This window comes from Callospermophilus lateralis, chromosome 1, assembly GCF_048772815.1.
Source record: "Callospermophilus lateralis isolate mCalLat2 chromosome 1, mCalLat2.hap1, whole genome shotgun sequence".
Classification (NCBI taxonomy): domain Eukaryota; kingdom Metazoa; phylum Chordata; class Mammalia; order Rodentia; family Sciuridae; genus Callospermophilus; species Callospermophilus lateralis.
Window position 1 is genome coordinate 158,323,812 of NC_135305.1, and position 17,999 is coordinate 158,341,810.

At 40.2% G+C, this 17,999-nt stretch overlaps 1 protein-coding gene across 1 annotated transcript in view; it reads left to right on the forward strand.

Moving 5' to 3' along the window:
- Window positions 1-6,059: 6,059 nt before the first annotated feature.
- The window catches only part of Kntc1 (kinetochore associated 1), a 77,307-nt gene continuing 65,367 nt past the window's right edge, over window positions 6,060-17,999 (forward strand). The window contains exons 1-8 of the mRNA XM_076855583.2: window positions 6,060-6,188; window positions 9,306-9,426; window positions 12,262-12,377; window positions 12,702-12,780; window positions 13,330-13,407; window positions 14,227-14,261; window positions 14,902-15,012; window positions 17,651-17,744. Of these exons, the coding sequence (XP_076711698.2) occupies window positions 6,060-6,188; window positions 9,306-9,426; window positions 12,262-12,377; window positions 12,702-12,780; window positions 13,330-13,407; window positions 14,227-14,261; window positions 14,902-15,012; window positions 17,651-17,744 (763 nt within the window). The remainder of the gene's footprint in view (window positions 6,189-9,305; window positions 9,427-12,261; window positions 12,378-12,701; window positions 12,781-13,329; window positions 13,408-14,226; window positions 14,262-14,901; window positions 15,013-17,650; window positions 17,745-17,999) is intronic.

A 17,999-nucleotide genomic window follows, 5' to 3' on the forward strand; every position in this document is an offset into this window, starting at 1 on the left:
TGTTCTTGCACAAAGTAGTAGTAGCTCTAGGTTGCATTGGTAATATGAGAATTTTTGAGGCTGGGGTTATAGCTCAGTAGTATAGCATTTGCCTAGCATATCTAAGGCACTGGGTTTGATTCCCAGTCTGCATATGAATAAATAAAATAAAGGTCCATCAGCAATAAACATACAAGTAAAAAAAAAAAAAGAATTGTTGATTTGTGTGTATAAACCAATATGATGTTCTCTGATAATAGCTCTATTTCCATTTATCTTATTGGTCCAGATGTCCAAAGTTTGTATGTGTTGACGTTAGGTTTGGCTTCTGTTGTTTGAGTAAACCTTTTTACTTCCTGAAAGAACAATCAAGGCTTGCCTTTGGAGAAAATGACTTGGGAAAATGCCCGTTTATTGAGCAGCTCTGCATATTTATAGAGCTGGGGTGGTCTGACATTTGAAACAGTTTAACGGTTTTGGCAGCTGGCATGGGGTGTTTTCTGATTGGTGGGTAAGGATCATGTGAGTCAGCAGGACTCACCATTGGACGGCTCTCCTTGGAGGGTTGAGAGAATGGGGAGGTTGGTCTTTGGAGCCTGGTCCCAACATTCCCCCCTCTTTGTTATTAAGTGAGAGTGGGCATCGACTCATTCTGGCTGTTTCCTGCTGAAATGGGGCGGTGTGGGAGAAAGAGGAGGGAAGTAAGGAGCCCCCACAGGAGGGCAGAGAAGACTGGTACCAACTAAGATTCTTTGCCACCACAGATCCATGATGACATCAGTCCATTTGGCATAGGTCTCAACTGGAGGTATCATCAGTAGCCAGGAGTTGGTAATTCCTGAGGAGAAGCTGGTTAAAAGCTTGATTAGAAATTTTACTCACCTGAGTCTGAATAACTTTATGATGGGGGAAGGAACAGGAACAGCGAGTTTTAATAGCCCAAATCTAACGGGGTCTCTGGGTCTGCAAGCTGCCTTGTTGGCACAGGGGGATTAAGTGTTCAACCTTGAGCGGGGGGCTTGGGCATTTGGGCTTGAAGCAAACAGGTGATAAAGAACCAGACAGAGGGTTTGAGAAGCCAGGTCATTCTGCAGCTAACTTTGTTTGGCAGGCCCTGCAGACCACCCTGTCCTGCACCTAACACCCTCAATTCCACCCTTCATTCCTAGTTTAATCTAGCTTCCTCCCCTCTCTATTAAGGCTGCTGTTCAAACTTTCTCCTACCTGGGTGTACCAGCTTGCTTCTCTTTTTGCCTTTCTCGAAGGCAGCCAAGGGAGAACAGTGGCCCATTGTTACCATATTTCCCTTTTTTTTTTTTTTAAGAGAGAGTGGGGGGAAGAGAGAGAGATTTTTTTTTAATATTTATTTTTTAGTTCTCGGTGGACACAACATCTTTGTTTGTACGTGGTGCTGAGGATCCAACCCGGGCCATATGCATGCCAAGTGAGCACGCTACAGCTTGAGCCACATCCCCAGCCCCCATATTTCCCTTTGAGAGCAGTCAGATCTCTCCAGGTTTTATGTGAAACACCTCAACTTTAAATACTGATACCTGAAATTCTTACGAAACTGTGAGGGTAAACAAAACACACATGTTCCTCCTTAGGCCCAGAAGGCACCTGGTAAAGTGCTCTCTTATGATCACACTTATTCAGGGGTCACCATGCTCTGGACACCTAAGTGTTTTGTCAGAAGGACAACATATAACGGTCCCACTACCAGCCAGATTCAAGCAAGTGTGTGTGGGGGGTCTGGCTGGAGGGGCCCTTAGGGTCACTTGCCTTGAATCTTCAGACATAGGGTGAAGAGAGGACCCAAGAGGGGCCAGAAATGAGGGGGAGCATTGACAAGAGTACTTAATGACAGGTGACGATCGTTGGCTCTTCTGATGAAGGTATAGGAGTGCCAGGCTTAAGTCTGGAAATATTAATCCATGGGTAAGTTGGTTATTAGGTAGTTTGAGTTTGGCCGCTGAGGGTGTGCACATAATCACTTGAGCAGGGCCCTTCCGTTTTGGTTTTAGAGGGGGATTTAGTAAACAAGTGGGGCAATAGTAAACAAGTTGACCGAGTGTTAAGGAGGTAGGGTTTTGAGAGATACTAGGGTCGGGAAGGAGCCAGTCTTGATAGCACCAGAGTTCAGAGCGTAGATGGAAGAGGAGGGGCAGGGCATAGGTTTCGGAGATGGGTAGGGGTTCTGTAGGCAGTGTGGGAGGAATGAGGGGACGGCCATACATGACTTCGGAAGGTGAGAGATTAGAAAGCTTGGGCAAGGCCCTAATGTGCATAAAGCCAAGGGGAGCCCCTTTACCCAGTCCAGGCTTAATTCCATGGTGAGCTTGGTGAGGGTCTCTTTAAGGGACCGATTGGTCCTTTCAACCTTTCTGGAAGCCTGGGGGTGGTAAGGGCAATGGAAATGCCAAGGGAGTGATAGCGCGTGAGCCAGTCCCTGAGTTATCTGCGAGGTGAATTTTGGGCCATTGTCTGATTGGATAGAAGTGGGCATCCCGAAATGGGGGATTATGTGAGTCAACTACCATAGAGGCCTGCTTGTTAGAAGTGGGAAACACTTGTTTTTTACTCGGGGCATGTTGGTGAAATCAATCTGCCAGTCTGCAGCTGGGGTATGACTGCGGGCCTGATGAGAAGGGAAAGGTTTAGGTTTTAATGGAGTATTGGTATCGGTTCTCGGGCAGATCTGACAAGCAGAAGTGATCTTTTGTAGGAGGGTCTTATCGCTTGGGGAAAGGGTGAAAAAGGAGTGAAGAAAAGTAGTGAGACTCTGGACTAGAATGGAATAGAGAGTGAAGAAATTGGAAGCGTTGTTGGGGAACTCTGGGCCGATCCCCGGTGTAGCGGAGAGGAGGTAAAGCACTGTAGGGCAGCTGATAGAGCCTCTTGATCGGCCTTGGAATTCCCTATAGTAGTAAGGAAGGAGTCAGTTTGGTGGGCCTTGCAATGGATTATCTCCAGTTGGGAAGGCAGCCTGAAGGCTCGTAGTAGGCCAGAAATAAATGTGGAATTAATGACTGCCGTCCCTCTGGTGGTCAGTAGCCCCCTTTCTTCCAAATGGCTGCATGGGAGATCTGTATATAGGGAGAAGGTTTTTCCCTCCGCTAGCTTGCATGCCCTTGTGGCAGCTATGAGTTCAGCTTGTTGGTTGGTGGTATTGGGTGGGAAAGGTTTTGCCTCTATGATGGATGAGAGGGAAATGACAGCATACCCCGCTACTTTAACCCCTTCGAGTATAAAGGAGCTACCACTGAGAACCAGACGAGGTCCGAAGAGAGCAGGGGTCCCTCAGAAATGGTGGTAGGGCAGGGTAAAATCATCTCTAATACCTCCAGGCATTTGTGGACGGGATCTTGTGAGGGAGAAGAAGGGAGGAGGAAGGCAGGGTTTAATGGAGAGTAGGGCTGAAAAGAGACAGAGGGATTTTCAAGGAGAGACAAGGAGGGATAGAACCCTGGAAGGAGGAAGTGACTGTAGCCCCTTGTCAGTGAGGAAATCCTTTAAATGAGGAGGAGATGAGATGGTTCGTGGGGAGCCAAAGGTAAGCTTGTGTGCCTCCTTCTGGAGATCATGGCCCCTGCTAAGGCTCTGAGACATAGGGGATAGCCCCTGACAGTGGGGTCGAGCTGTTTGGATAGGTAGGTCACTGGTGCAAATGTGTCTCCTGACCTAGAACGCCCAGACTTTGTCCCTTTTTTTCATGTACATAGAGGGTGAAGGGTCAGGAGAGGTCAGGGAGATGCGGGACGGGTGCCCGGAGGAGGGCCTTTTTAAGGATTGTAAAGGGCTTCCCTACCGCTGAGGGTAGGGGTTCATCTTTTTTGGATAGATGGTCTTTCCTCCTACCCCAACAATAGGAGAGGTGGACAGCACTTTTTGTCTCTAGTCTGTCAGGACTGCGAAGGTAGCCCCAGTGTCAAGGAGAAAGTCAACCTTGCACCCATCCACCTGAATCCACAACCTGGCTTCTTGTTTATTAATTGTTACGGTCGGGGACAAGGACCCAAGGCTCCGTCAATCTTTAATTGCTATGCCCAAAAGGTTAGAAGGTTCCCTGGCTATAGGCTTCCTACGGAATCTAGGACAGTCAGAACCCCAATGACCTTGTTGACATTTAGGGCGTTGGTTACGCGGAGTGCATGGTTTGGGGCATGCCTTGGCCCTATGTCCCTCCTTGCCACACTTGAAGCAGGCGCGGGGGCGGGGGGTGGGGGGTGTTTCGGTGATGGGTGGCGACCCAAGGAAGCACCCTGAAGCACCTGGGCAAGCATTTGAAATTTATTGTGTTTGGCCCTGTGCTTGTGGCGCTCAATTTCCTCATCCCGGTTGTGAAAAACCTTAAAGGCTACTACCAAGATCTCAGTCTCTGGGGTGGCAGAGCCTTGTTCGAGCTTTTTTATTTTGGCCCGGATGTCGGGGTAGCTCTGAGAGAGGAAATATGTCATAAGGACATGACGGCCATCTGGGGTTTCAGGATCTAGGTTAGCATACTGCTGAAGGGCTTTCGTAAGCCGATCCAGAAATTCTGATGGGGTCTCCTCTCACTTTTGAATAATCACTTGAAATTTTTGGAAATTGACAGCCTTACGTGCCGCTTTTTTGAGCCCAGCCATAATACATGCGGAGAATCGCTCCCTACTCTGTATGCCAGCTTGTGTATTATAATCCCAGTCAGGAGTTTGATCTGGGGCAGCAAGTGACCCCAGAGGGTGATTGGGATTAACTCAGTGAGTTTCATCCACATGGACTCTTGCAAGTTCCCAGACTCTGGTACGTTCCTCAAGAAGGAGAGTGTTAGCCAATAACATGTATATATCATGGTGAGTGAGGCTATAAGCCTGGAGGACCCATTGAAACTCTCTAATGTAAGTGATGGGATCTGTAGTGAGTGAGCCTAACCTTCACTCTAGTTGCATGAGGTCATTCATAGAGAACGGGACATGTACCCGGATAATGCCCTCAGGTCCAGCAACCTCTCTTAAGGGGGCCATGGTTTGTGGGACTAGGGAACAGGACCTAGTTTGGGGGGAACTAAAGGTGTCGACTGAGGCAGGGGGAACACCTGAGGGGCTGGATGGAGCTGACGGGGGAGGTCGGTAGGGAGGGGGTTCATCTGCCAGATAGGTCGGGGTGAGAACGAAGAAGAGAAAAAGCCTCAACATAGGGGATCTCCTTTCACTTTTTCGAGTGCTTGCAGAAGTTAAACAGATCTCTGAGAATTGCGGGATCTAGGGATCCTCCTGGGAGCCATTGATTTTGATTGTCCAATTGATAGTAAGGCCAACCTTGTGTGCAGAATTTAATAAGGGGGAGTCTACAGGGAGGGAAGAACAAGCCCCTCTAGGTCAGGAGAGGGACAAGGGTGGTTGGGCGGGGGGAGTGCCTGTTCTTCCATCCCTCAGTACCTCCTGCTCAAGAACCAGGTTCTAGAGAGTCCACCATGACCGTGAAGGTCGTGGTGGGGTACATTCTGTCCTCCAGATTGGGCGTCAGAGGTTTGCCAGACTATCACGGTCAAAGCCCCTGCATAGCCCATCTGAAGTTGGATACCTGATAGGGGAACTCACCTACTGAAGAGCCAGCGCTCCAAAGAATGGACGAGGACGGCAAGCCTTGAGGGGGGGGGGCCCTCGAGCAGCAAGGAATTCCCCTTCCCAGGTTTCTGCACCAATGAAAGAACGATCAAGGCTTGCCATCAGAGAAAATGCCCGTTTATTGAGGCAGCTCTGCATATTTGTAGAGCCAGGGATGGTCTGATGGTTGAAACAGTTTAACGGTTTTGGCAGCTGGCATGGGGTGCTTTCTGATTGGTGGGTAAGGATCATGTGAGTCAGCATGACTCACCATTGGACAGCAATGGGAAAGTTCTGATTGGGGGTAAGGATCATGTGAGTCAGCAGGACTCACCATTAGACAGCTCTTCTTGGGGGATGGGGAGGTTAGTCTTTGGAGCTGGGGCAACTCCCAACATTTCCCAAGGACCTGAATTCCATGCAACAAGATAATTTGATTGTAATTTTACATGTTGTCACAGGAAAGACTGTGCTTCCCAACTCAGTTCCAGAAGCATGTGGAATGATATTGAGCTGCTAACAAGTGATGATACAGGAAGTGGATACCTAAGTGTAGGGTCAAGAAATGAAAATGGAACTTCCTTGTATCAAGTAGATTTGCTTGCAAAGATCTCCTCTGAAAAGGTAAGATTTTGACAATGACTCTTTCATTGACAACTTTTTTTTCTTGGTAGTAGAGAATGGACCACAGAGGCTATTTACCCCTGAGCTGCATCCCTAGTCCTTGTTATTTATTTATTGTTCATTTAAGTATTGAGATAACATCTAAGTTTCTGATTTTCCCTTTTCAGTACTTTTTTTTTTTTTTTTTTTTCCCTTTCTTTGGGAGGCTCCTCCAAAAAAAGGAAAGGTGGTGGGGATTGAACCCAGGGCCTAACACATCCCAGGTAAACACTCTACCACTGAACTACGCCCCTAGCCTAGTCTTCATTTCTGCTGATAGGGTGATATTGGTGAACAAAGATTTCTTATAAAGAAAATACAGCTGAACTTCTGTAACTGTAGTATACCTCATGGTTCCTCTAGTTCCCTTAGCATATTAATGCTATTATTTAATCCTCTTAATAAGAAAAAGATTAAAAGGAAGGAAGAAGAGACCAACTATTAGAGACAAAGTTATGTCTCCTAGATCATGGAAGACAGGTCATCCTCTGGGGATCTTATTTGTAAGGGGCCTAAAATTTAGGCTTTTGACATTTTTCAAATGAGGTTCTAAATGTATGCGAAGAAACTGACTGACAGGATTTAAAAAACAGAAATTGGGCTGGGAATAGCTCATTGGTAGAGGTAATTGCATACCATGCCCGAGGCCTTGGGTTCACTCCCCACTACCACAAAATAAATCAGAAATTATTCTTTTTTTTTTTTTTTTTTGGAGATGGGGTTTTGCCCTGTAGGTATCACCACACCAGGTCAGAAGTCATTCTTTTTTTTTTTTTTTTGTTAGATGGACACAATACCTTTATTTTATTTATTTATTTTTATGTGGTACTGAGAATTGAACCCAATACCTCACATACACTGGGCAAGTGCTCCACCACTGAACCACAACCTCAGCCCCAGAAGTCATTCTTCATGCAGCTTTAAACTTACATCCTTTTGTTGGACTAGTCTGTTGTTAGCTGACCATGGATTACATGATATGTAAATATTAATTATCTTATGAGTAGTCCAAACAAATTGCTTTTTTTGGGGGGTGGTGCTGGGGATTGAATGCAGGGATTTTTGCATGCTAGGCAAGCGTTCTACCAACTGAGCCATATCCTCAGGCCCAAAATTGCATTTTTTTTTTTTTTTTTTTTTTTTGCCATTACATTATTTATTTGTTAACGGCAAAAATTTAAGCTATACCACACATTCTGTAATGAGAAAAGACATTTTTCTTTATTTTTTGATGTTAGTAGGAGGTTTAAAAACTGGAAGTGTCCTAGGCCTCTCGTTACTTCTGAGGGTCTCTATTGAAGAATGACTGTGAGCTTATGCTAGGCACTTGGACATATTTTCCTTTTATTTTAGGGTCTTACCTTAATGTTAGGCAGACAGAAGACAAGTAATAGAAGATATTTAGCTGTAAAAATATATTTTTTAAGCAAAACATAAGAAACAAAATAAGAAAAAAAGATGTTTAACTGTGCAAGTCAGTATATGCTAAGCGTAAATGAATGGTAGAGACAGTTAATCGGGTAGGAAATCAGATGGAGACCTCATTGTGGTTTTAGCAGTCTAAGGAGCACCTCATATGCTCTTGACTTGACTACACTTGACTTGGGCCTCAGGAAGAAAGGAAGAACAATTCAAATGGAGAGAACAAGGTGGACAGATCCCTAGAAACAGAGCACAGTGGCTTCATTGCAGTGCTTTGGTGTAACTTTTCACTGATTGAAGTAATAGAAGAAGGATACGAATATGGTAGAACTTTCAAAAATTGTTCCTGGAGAAGGTGACCCTTGACACTGGTACAGATAAAGTGATTATCTTATTGTGTCAGGGAAAACAAAGAGGAATTGACATTTATTGAGACAGGCTATGTGCAAGATACTTGTAAACCCTTAACATGAATTAATTCATTTAACCTCCCTGTAGTAAGTATTGTAGGTATTGTTATTTTACTCTTGTTTCACAGGGAGGCAGTTGAGGCATTTGCTCACAAGCACACAACTAGTAAGCAACTGAGCGTTCTCAACCATAAATTCCAATTCCTTCTACATAGATCTTCATGGGAAGCTCTAATCAACCGAAGCTGAAACTGAAGACTGAAATTTGGCTTGCATAGTGTTTTTTAAGATGTTGACTTAGCTGCCAGTATCTAAAAATCAGTATGCTTCACATAAAGATCACCTTTTCTAGTTAAGTTGGAAAGTGTCGGCAAGTCAGTGTGGCATTTCCTCAGAAATTTTCATGGCTGGTGTTGAGTAAATTCAGCTTTATGTAGATTCTTTTCTCTAGGGGCAGGTATCCACCATTTCACAGTTAAATAGTCCCTGCCCCCAGCTCCCCAAGCTTAGCCATGAAACTGAAACTTTTTGCCAATCTTGGTTTACTCATTTATGTTAATTTTTGTCTCCTACAGTATAAGATCTACTCTTACAAAAAGAGGACTTGTATGGGGGAATCCCTCACTTTTCCTTACCCTCCAGGACTGTTTCCTTACTTAGGACCTTGGATGGGTTTAAAATACACCATACAAAGAAGAACTTAATGACTAATATTTTAGCTTTTGCATCGCAGTGACCAAAATGCCCTACAGGAATTACTTAGAGGAGGAAAAGCTTATTTTGGCTCATAGTATCAGCTACCTCAGTCCATAGATGGCTGACTCCATTGCTCTGGGTCCAGGTGAGGCAGCATGTCATGGCAGAAGGGCACATGGCAGATAGAAGCTGAGAGAGTGTGGGGAAAGAACCACAGGGAAGACGCACCCTTCCAGGGACACCCCAGTGTCTCACCTTCTCCAGCCATGCTCCCCTGCCTTCCTTTACCACCCAGTCAGTCCATTCAAGCTAGGCTGGAGTAATTAGGTTACCATTCTCATAATACAACCATTTTACTTTTGAATATTCCTGCATTAACAGGCATGTTTAGGAGACACCTCCTATCTAAACCATAACAACTTCTTAGGTAGATGGACTGTTTGGTTAAGTTTCAAAGTTGGGTCTTTGGGGCCATGAGGATACTATTGACAATTATTATGAAACTTGTATAAAAATGTTTTAATTTTGGCCATGCTTTCTCCTCTCACAGACCTCTCTGAATCCAAAGATACAAGCAAGCAGCTTAAATGATGGATTTATAATTGTAGCAGATCAATCCGTGATACTGCTTGACAGTGTGTGTAGATCACTTCAATTGCATCTTATATTTGGTAAGTCTAATGAAATACATTGGAATTGGGAATGGAACCACCATTTGACCCAGCTATCTCTCTCCTGGGTCTATATCCAAGGACAAAATCAAAATACTACAGGGACACAGCCACATCAATGTCTATAGCAGCACAATTCACAATAGCTAAACTGTGGAACCAATCTAGATGCCCTTCAATAGATGAATGGATAAAAAATGTGTGGCATATATACACAATGGAATATTACTCAGCAATAAAAGAATAAAATCATGGCATTTGCAGGTAATTAGATGGAGTTAGAGAAGATAATTCTAAGTGAAGTTAGCCATTCCCGAAAAACCAAATGTTGAATGTTTTCTTTGCTATAAGGAGGCTGATTCATAGTGGAATAGGGAGAGGGAGCATGGGAGGAATAGACCAACTCTAGATAGGGCAGAGGGGTTGGAGGGGAAGGGTGGGGGCATTTATTATCCAAAGTACAGGTATGAAGACATGAATTGGTTTGAATATGCTATGTATACAACCAGAGGTATGAAAAATTGTGCTCTCTATGTGTAATAAGAATTGTAATGCATTCTGCTGTCATATATAAATAAAAAATATACATTGGAAGTCAATTAAACTTTGCTACAATTTCTCATAGGCTGCCTTTTTTTTTTTTTAACATGCTCATTCATTTTAATGTAAAGAAAGAAGACAATATTATAAAAGGCAACATTTGTTAAAAGGCCACTGCGGCTAACTTGGGGTCACTGGAGTCAATACTGCAGCCACTATTAATTTCCTGGATGTCTTGAGGTTAGGAGTTGATTCTGTTAAGGCAGACATCAAGTAATTCAACTTTGTCCAGATGACTGAACATAGGCTGCCTTTTTGATGGGAGTATTTTTTTATACCTTTATTTTATTTATTTATTGTTACATGGTGCTGAGGATCAAACCCAGGGCCTTGCACGTGCTAGGTGAGTGCTCTACCACTGAGCCACAACCACAGTCCATAGATGAGGGTATTTTTATGTGGGGGCATGGTACTGAGGGTTAAACATAGGGGCTCTCTACCATTGAGCTATACCCTTATCCCTTTTTATATTTTAGTATTCTATGTTGCTAAGGCTGGCCTGGAACTTGCAACCCCCTGCCTCAGTGTCTTAAGTAGCTGGGATTATAGCATGCACCTGCACCCACCTGTAAATGTGAATTTAAGAGTAAATTAAGGAGCCAAGCATGGTGGCACATGCCTGTAATCCCAGGGAGGCTGAGGCAGGAGGATCATGAGTTCAAACCTAGCCTCAACAACAGCAAGGTGCTAAGCAACTCAGTAAGACTCTGTCTCTAAATAAAATATAAAATAGGGCTGGGGATGTGGCTCAATGTTGAGTGCCCTTGAGTTCCATCCCTGGTACCAAAAAACATTTTTTTAAAAAAGAATAAATTAAGGGATAAATCGGTGATTATGTTGAAATTAGTGAAATTAGTGAAATAGTATGAAAGCTTTTCTTTCATGAGAAGTAATTTCTGTAAGAAAGGTGATGCTTGGAGTATTTGCTTTAAGAATTTAGACAACCTAATAGGAATCAGAAGGCAGGTATTTTTTTTAATTATTTTTTTTATATGGTGCTGAGGTTCGAACTCAGTGCCTCACAGTACCACTGAGCTATAACTCTAGCCTGAAAATGTAATCTTACTTGTATTGTAGAGGCAAGAAATCTCTATTCATGGAATCTTAACATATCTACCATGATCAGAACACAAGATTCACAGTATCACCACTGATTTAGTGAACTGTGTAACTTAATACATTTGTGTGGAGATAGTTTTTGCTGAATAATTTTAGCTAACAAGCCAGTTCATGCTGTTGCTTTTGTCTCTAATTCTCCCCTCTGCTCCCTTATCAGTCACCTTTGTCTTCATGCTGTTGTGTAAACACAGGCAAGCCCCCACCTGATGACCCTTGCCCAGCTATGCCACTGTCTGGAACTCTTTATACCTTTGGCTAACTTCCTCCCTCCCTCTAATCTTCTTGAGTGGTCTGATCCATTCCACAAAATGCATGGTTCTTCCAAGCTCTTTTCTTTCTTTTTTTTTTTTTTAAATTAATTAATTAATTAATTATATTTAGTTTTCGGCAGACACAACATCTTTGTTTGTATGTGGTGCTGAGGATCGAACCTGGGCCGCACGCATGCCAGGCGAGCGCGCTACCGCTTGAGCCACATCCCCAGCCCCCCAAGCTCTATTCTTACCCTGCTTTCCTTTTTCTTTTTTCTGGAACACTGATCACTTTCTCATGAATCTTTAATTTGTTTATCATGTTGTTTTATCACCTATTTCTGCCTGAGAATTTGAGCTCCTTGATAGTGAGAATCTTGTTATTTTCAGACATATGCAAAAGGTTCAGAACAATGCTTACTTAGCACATAATGCTTAGCTCCATAGATATTTGTTGACCAAATTAAAGTTAGTAGTGTTTTTGTTTTTTACTTTTATCATAAGTTTTTTTTAAATAATTAGAAGCAGCCTAAATCATTGACTTTTTAGTGACAAAATTTGCCATTTTTTTCATATTTACAATAAACATTTTTAAAAAATTTTTTGGATGTAGATGGACATATTTTACCTTTATTTTATTTATTTATTTTTATATGGTGCTGAGGATCAAACCCAGTGCCTCACACAGTGCTAGGCAAGTGCTCTACCACTGAGCCACCACCCTAGCCCCATCAATAAGCAATGTTTAAAAATAATTTTTTTAGAGGCTGGGGTAGAGCGCTCGCCTAGTGTGAAGGCCTCCAGCTCTGACAATAAGCATTTTTGAAGGCAGTTTAAAATAAAACTTCGATTTGAAAATTTTCAGATACTGAAGTGGATGTAGCTGGCCTGTGTCAAGGAGGAATGTTTCTTTTGGTTGGAGAGAGAAGTGGCAACGTACATCTCATTCATGTGGCATCTAAGCAAACATTACTCACTAATGTAAGATCATCTAAATTTTAAGTAATGTCTTAGATAACTAAAACTCTAGCAAACCATTAACTAGTATTTTAAATGAAAAGAATGTTTCTTTACATTAAGTTTAAGAATATCACTTCAGAAACAAAATAAACGCTGAATTGAAAAATTAAGCTTAAATTTTTTTAATACACTTGTTCAGAGTGGTTTTCTATTTTAAAACTGATGTATCTGGAATATAGGCAGAATTATTAGTAATGATAATTGATACTCCAGGGCTTAGAGAATATAATCCTCATTGCATTTTTTCTGGGTTTAATCTTATTATTGAAATTAATTTGTAATTAGGCTTTTGTTGAGAAAGCTAATGATGAACATCAGCGTACCTATCAGAATCTTGTTATTGACAAAGATGGTTCAAATGAAGGTAAGTTTTCTTGAATTTATTTTGCATGTCTTCTGTTAAATATCCAATAAAAAATTCATACTCATTTTTAACAAATAGTATAAATTCATTATTATACTACCTACACCGTATTAAGATTAATTTTGATGCAGTTAATAAGAAGCAATTTTTTTATCTTAGCACTTTTCAGAGGATTAAATATATGCTTTTCCTAAATATAATGTTTTATACTCATTTTTATAAGGAGACGTTTTTAAAAATGTTTTTGTGGGTTTCAGCATATTATAGTTTGGTTTCAATAAAGATTAACTGGAATATAATTTATTCTGGTATATCTGACTCCTTCTGGAACATGATGTTTAGTTTTCATGTAAAAGGTTCAAGAACTTAACATTTTTAGTGAATAACGAACCAACTTTTGTAAATAAGCTTTATCTGTAATGTTAATATATTATTTAATTAGAATTTAAATGAGCAAATTGACATATTTTTAAATTAGTTCTAGAGACTGGTTTAAATTTTGTATCCACATGACTTTCAGAGAAACTGATTTTGATTTCATTTTAATAGGTACCTATTATATGTTGCTTCTTACAAATAATGGATTTTTTTATGTCACAAATCTTCAGCTTGTAAAAATCCAGCAAGGTATGCAATACATTATTTTCTTATTAATTTGCAGCAGTAATTTTTAATTTTCCAGGTAGATTTTCAAATATTCGCTTTAAAAATATTGTATTTTAATTGCATTTATTCTAGTATACTTGGAAATATTCAGAATACACTTACTTTCCTCTGTTACAGCTGCTATGGAATCTGAGGAAATATAATTTGGTTATAGCCTTCAAGAAATATACAACTTAGTTGGGGAGGAAAGATATACACTAGCAGAAAAATAAATGCTTTTTGTTGAAGTGAATGAACTTCGAAATGGAAATAACTATATAAGAGTTAATAGTGTAGAGCAGAAATTTATAACATATTCAGTGATTGGTATGGACCAAATGTCCCTTTGAGCCAGGGAAGACTGAGGAATTGGTTCAGAGCATGTATTCCACAAATGTTTTAAAACTTTTCCTATGTACTAGGCCTCTGCTAGGTCCTGAGTGTATCACAAGGTTAAAGATCCAGTTTTCTAATGTTTAATGAAGGAGCTAGATAAGTAAAAGAGCTATTCCAAAGCAGAGTGAGAAATGATCAAGGCTTCACAGTAGAATAAGAAGACCCTCTTGGTAGGAAGAAACATGGAAAGGGGTTGGGGCAGAGCTGTACTATGGGGAACATTCAGTCAGCTTGGCTGGTACCCTGAATATAATATGTGTGCTTATAATTTATACCATTGATCAAGGGTAATACTGAAAAGTAAGCCTTAACTTATTAATCATGAACTTTGACAATAAAGGGGTGACTTGAATTATTTTATAGATTGACATCACAAGTTTAGCCTGCTTTCTTTTTTTAATGCAGCAATTGAGAATGTAGATTTGGATACAGTCAAAAAGGTAAGAAAACAAAATAATATTGTCCTCTTTAAACTTAAATTTAATATAAATGCAGACAGCGTTTCTGTATATTGGTGGCAATTTTAGGAGCTGCTATAATATGACTTCCATCCCCATCCTCCATACTGGAGATTGAGCCCAGGGGCACTTTACCACTGAGCTACTTCCCTATCTCTTTTATTTTTTATTTCAAGCTAGGGTTTCACTAATTTGCCAATGTTGACCTCCAATTTTCGATCCCCCTGCCTCAGCCTCCCAAGTAGCTGGGATTGCAGGTGTGCACAAGCATGCCTAGCTTGATGTGACATTTTAATAAATTTCTGTTTAAAAATACATTTATATCTGATTGATTTAAAGTGATTTTTGTGGAGCATAAGGAAAAAAATGTAGCCAGGCACTGTGGCGCATGCCTGTAATCCCATTGACTCAGGAGGCTGAGACAGGATGATCACAAGTTCAAAACCAGTCTCAGCAAAAGTAAGCTGCTAAGCAATAGACCTTGTCTCTAAATAAAATATAATACAGAGCTGGGGATGTGGCTCAGTGGTCAAGTGCCCTCGAATTCGATCCCTAGTACCCCTCTGCAAAAAAAGAAAAAGTGAATATGGAAAATACTAATTTTTTTTTTTTTTTTTTGTAGTTACAAGGACAAATCAAATCCAGTTTTATTTCTACTGAAAATTATCATACTCTTGGTTGTCTGAATCTTGTGACTGGAGATTTAGCAAGTGAAACTCCTGTGATAATTGGGGTAATTCTTTTTATAAAATTTTGTGGAGTTTTGGTGCCTGATGTGTTATCAAATTAATTTGCAACATGTATAACAAACAGGGATTAAAAAAAATTAAGTTAGTAAAATTAACTCAATAAATAAACCTAATTTTCTCTCTTGGAAAAATAGTGCATCTTGGGGCTGGGGATGTGGTTCAAGCGGTAGCGCGCTCGCCTGGCATGCGTGCGGCCCGGGTTCGATCCTCAGCACCACATACAGACAAAGATGTTGTGTCTGCCAAATGGTAAAAAATAAATATTGAAATTCTCTCTCTCTCTCCCTCTTTCTCACTCTCTCTCACTCTTTCTTTTAAAAAAAAAAAAAAGAAAAATAGTGCATCTTTATTTTCACTAGTCTGTCTCTGCAATTTTAGCATTTCTTTGAATTTTGAATATAGGCAAAAACATCAAAACCAAAAAAATTCCAGTCACAGCAGTACCTGTGACGTTGTTGCTAAATAGAAATCACAGATTTAAAAATAATCATATTACTGCAATTATCTTGAAAGATTGTTTGCCCATCGATACTTTAAGATTATAGTGACAATAGGCTGTCAGAATGTGTATTTACTAACGTGACAAAATAAAGGTTCTGAGGATTTCATTTCATTTTATTTTATGTTTTGCCTACATTTATAAGTGAAAGAAATACTAAATTTCAGGTGGAGATTTGGGAAAATAAAGATGTAATTTTTTTTCCTATCCTGATTCACAATTCCTTGGAATCTTGAAATAAGTGTGTTAAGAACCTCTGTATTAGACAGTGATCCAAAAGAATTAGAATTCCTAATTAATTCTCATCTTGTAGTAATGGATCCTACCTTATTCTTCGTCTTGGGTAATCAACCTATTTGCAAATACCTTTCATTGGAAATATGGGAAACTGGACAAGAATGCACGTAGAAGAGCACAATTCCCTTTTCAAGCGTGGTTGGAAAGATAGCTCAAAGGATACATTTTACTATGTAATGTCTCATTTTTTGTTGTTCTGTTCTTTTTTTTCTACTGCGGATTGAACCCAGGACCTTGCATACATCCTAGGCCAGTGCTCTACCACTGAGCTACACCCCCAGTCTGTTATTTATATGTCACTTCTATTAACTAGTTATAATTTCTCAGAATTTGGGTGGAGAAGCAGCTAATTAAAGGGGTGGACAAAAATTCAATGTAATTATAGTATTTACAATGACATTTTTACTTACTGCATTTATATCATAAATCAAGAAGCAGTTAGGGCTGGGGTTGTAACTCAGTGGTTGAGCGCTTGCCTTGCACGCATGAGGCACTGGGTTTGATCCTTAACACCACATAAAAAAATAAATAAATAAAATAAAGATATTGTGTCCATCTACAACTAAAAAAAAAATTTTTTTTAAAGCAGTTAGTTGTATTTCTACATTGTGCATATAGTTTGATATCTCACCACCGTTTCCAGTTATATTTCTACATTGTGCATATAGTTTGATATCTCACCACAATTCCAAATAATTTAAAGTTAATATTTGTAAGAATTTTCCAGGGCTGGGGTTGTGGCTCAGAGGTCGAGCACTCACGTACCATGCTTGAGGCACTGAGTTTGATCCTCAGCACCTCATAAAAATAAAAAAAATAAAAATATTGTGTTTACCTATAACTAAAAAATAAATTTTTTTTTTTTTTTTAAAGAGACAGAGAGAAAGAGAGTTTTTAGTATTTATTTTTCAGTTTTCGGTGGACACAACATCTTTGTTTGTATGTGGTGCTAAGGATTGAACCCGGGCTGCACGCATGCCAAGCGAGCGCGCTACCACTTGAACCACATCCCCAGCCCAAAAATAAATATTTAATAAAAGAATTTTCCATAAATACTCGATTATTTATTTATGGGGAGAGGGGCACTCACTGAGCTATATCCCCAACCCTTTTTTTAAAAAACCTTTTTTTATTTATATGTGGTGCTGAGGCTTGAACCCAGTACATGCTAGATGAGTGCACATGCTAGATGAGTGCTCTACCGCTGAGTCACAACCCCAGCCCCAGCCCTTTTTATTTTTATTTTGACACAAGGTCTCTTTAAGTTGCTGAGACTGGACTTGAACTCTTAACCCTTCTGCATTAGCCTCCTGAGTCATTGCAATGACAGGCTTGTGTCATTGCACTCAGCCACTTGTGGTTATTTTAATAAAAATAGTTAGCAAAGACAATATTTACATTTTAATGCTGGAAGAGTCTGTCTTTTGGGTGAGCTGCATGAATATACTTACTCCTTATTAAATATTCACGTGGTTAAAATATATTAACAGCTCACTGTTCTTTCTATTCTCATGAAACTTAGAGGAACTGGGAGACAAAAGCTGATTGGGCTCTAAATATGTAAATATATTTGAAATCAATAATGTACACAAGGGGGCCGGGGTTGTGGCTCAGTGGTAGAGCGCTTGCCTAGCATGCGTGAGGCACTGGGTTCGATTCCCCTCACCCCATACAAATAAACAAATAAAATAAAGGTATTGTGTCCATCTACAACTAAAAAGATTTAAAAAAAAAAATAATGTACACAATATAGATGTTTCTATTTTGAGGAAAGTTCAGGTCTTAGGACCAAATTTGCAATTGATATACCATTTTTGCTTTTCTAGGGAACCGGTGATTGTGCAATCTCAAAATGGGAACCAGATTCTTCCAAGAAAGGGATGACGGTTAAGAATTATATTGATGCAGAGATTATCAAAGGTAAAATAAATCAATGAAAGTACATCTGGTACATCTGGTGGCTGGGGTTGTGGCTCAGTGGTAGATTGCTTGCCTAGCATATGCAAGGCCCTGGGTTTGGTCCTTAGCACCACATAAAAAAATTAAACAAAATAAAGATATTGTGTCCAACTAAAAAATAAATATTAAAAAAAAGAAAAAAGAAAGTACTTTTGTATTTATTAGTTCTAGATTTCTTGTTATTCTTAGGTTGGTGAATGGGCCTTTGAACATACT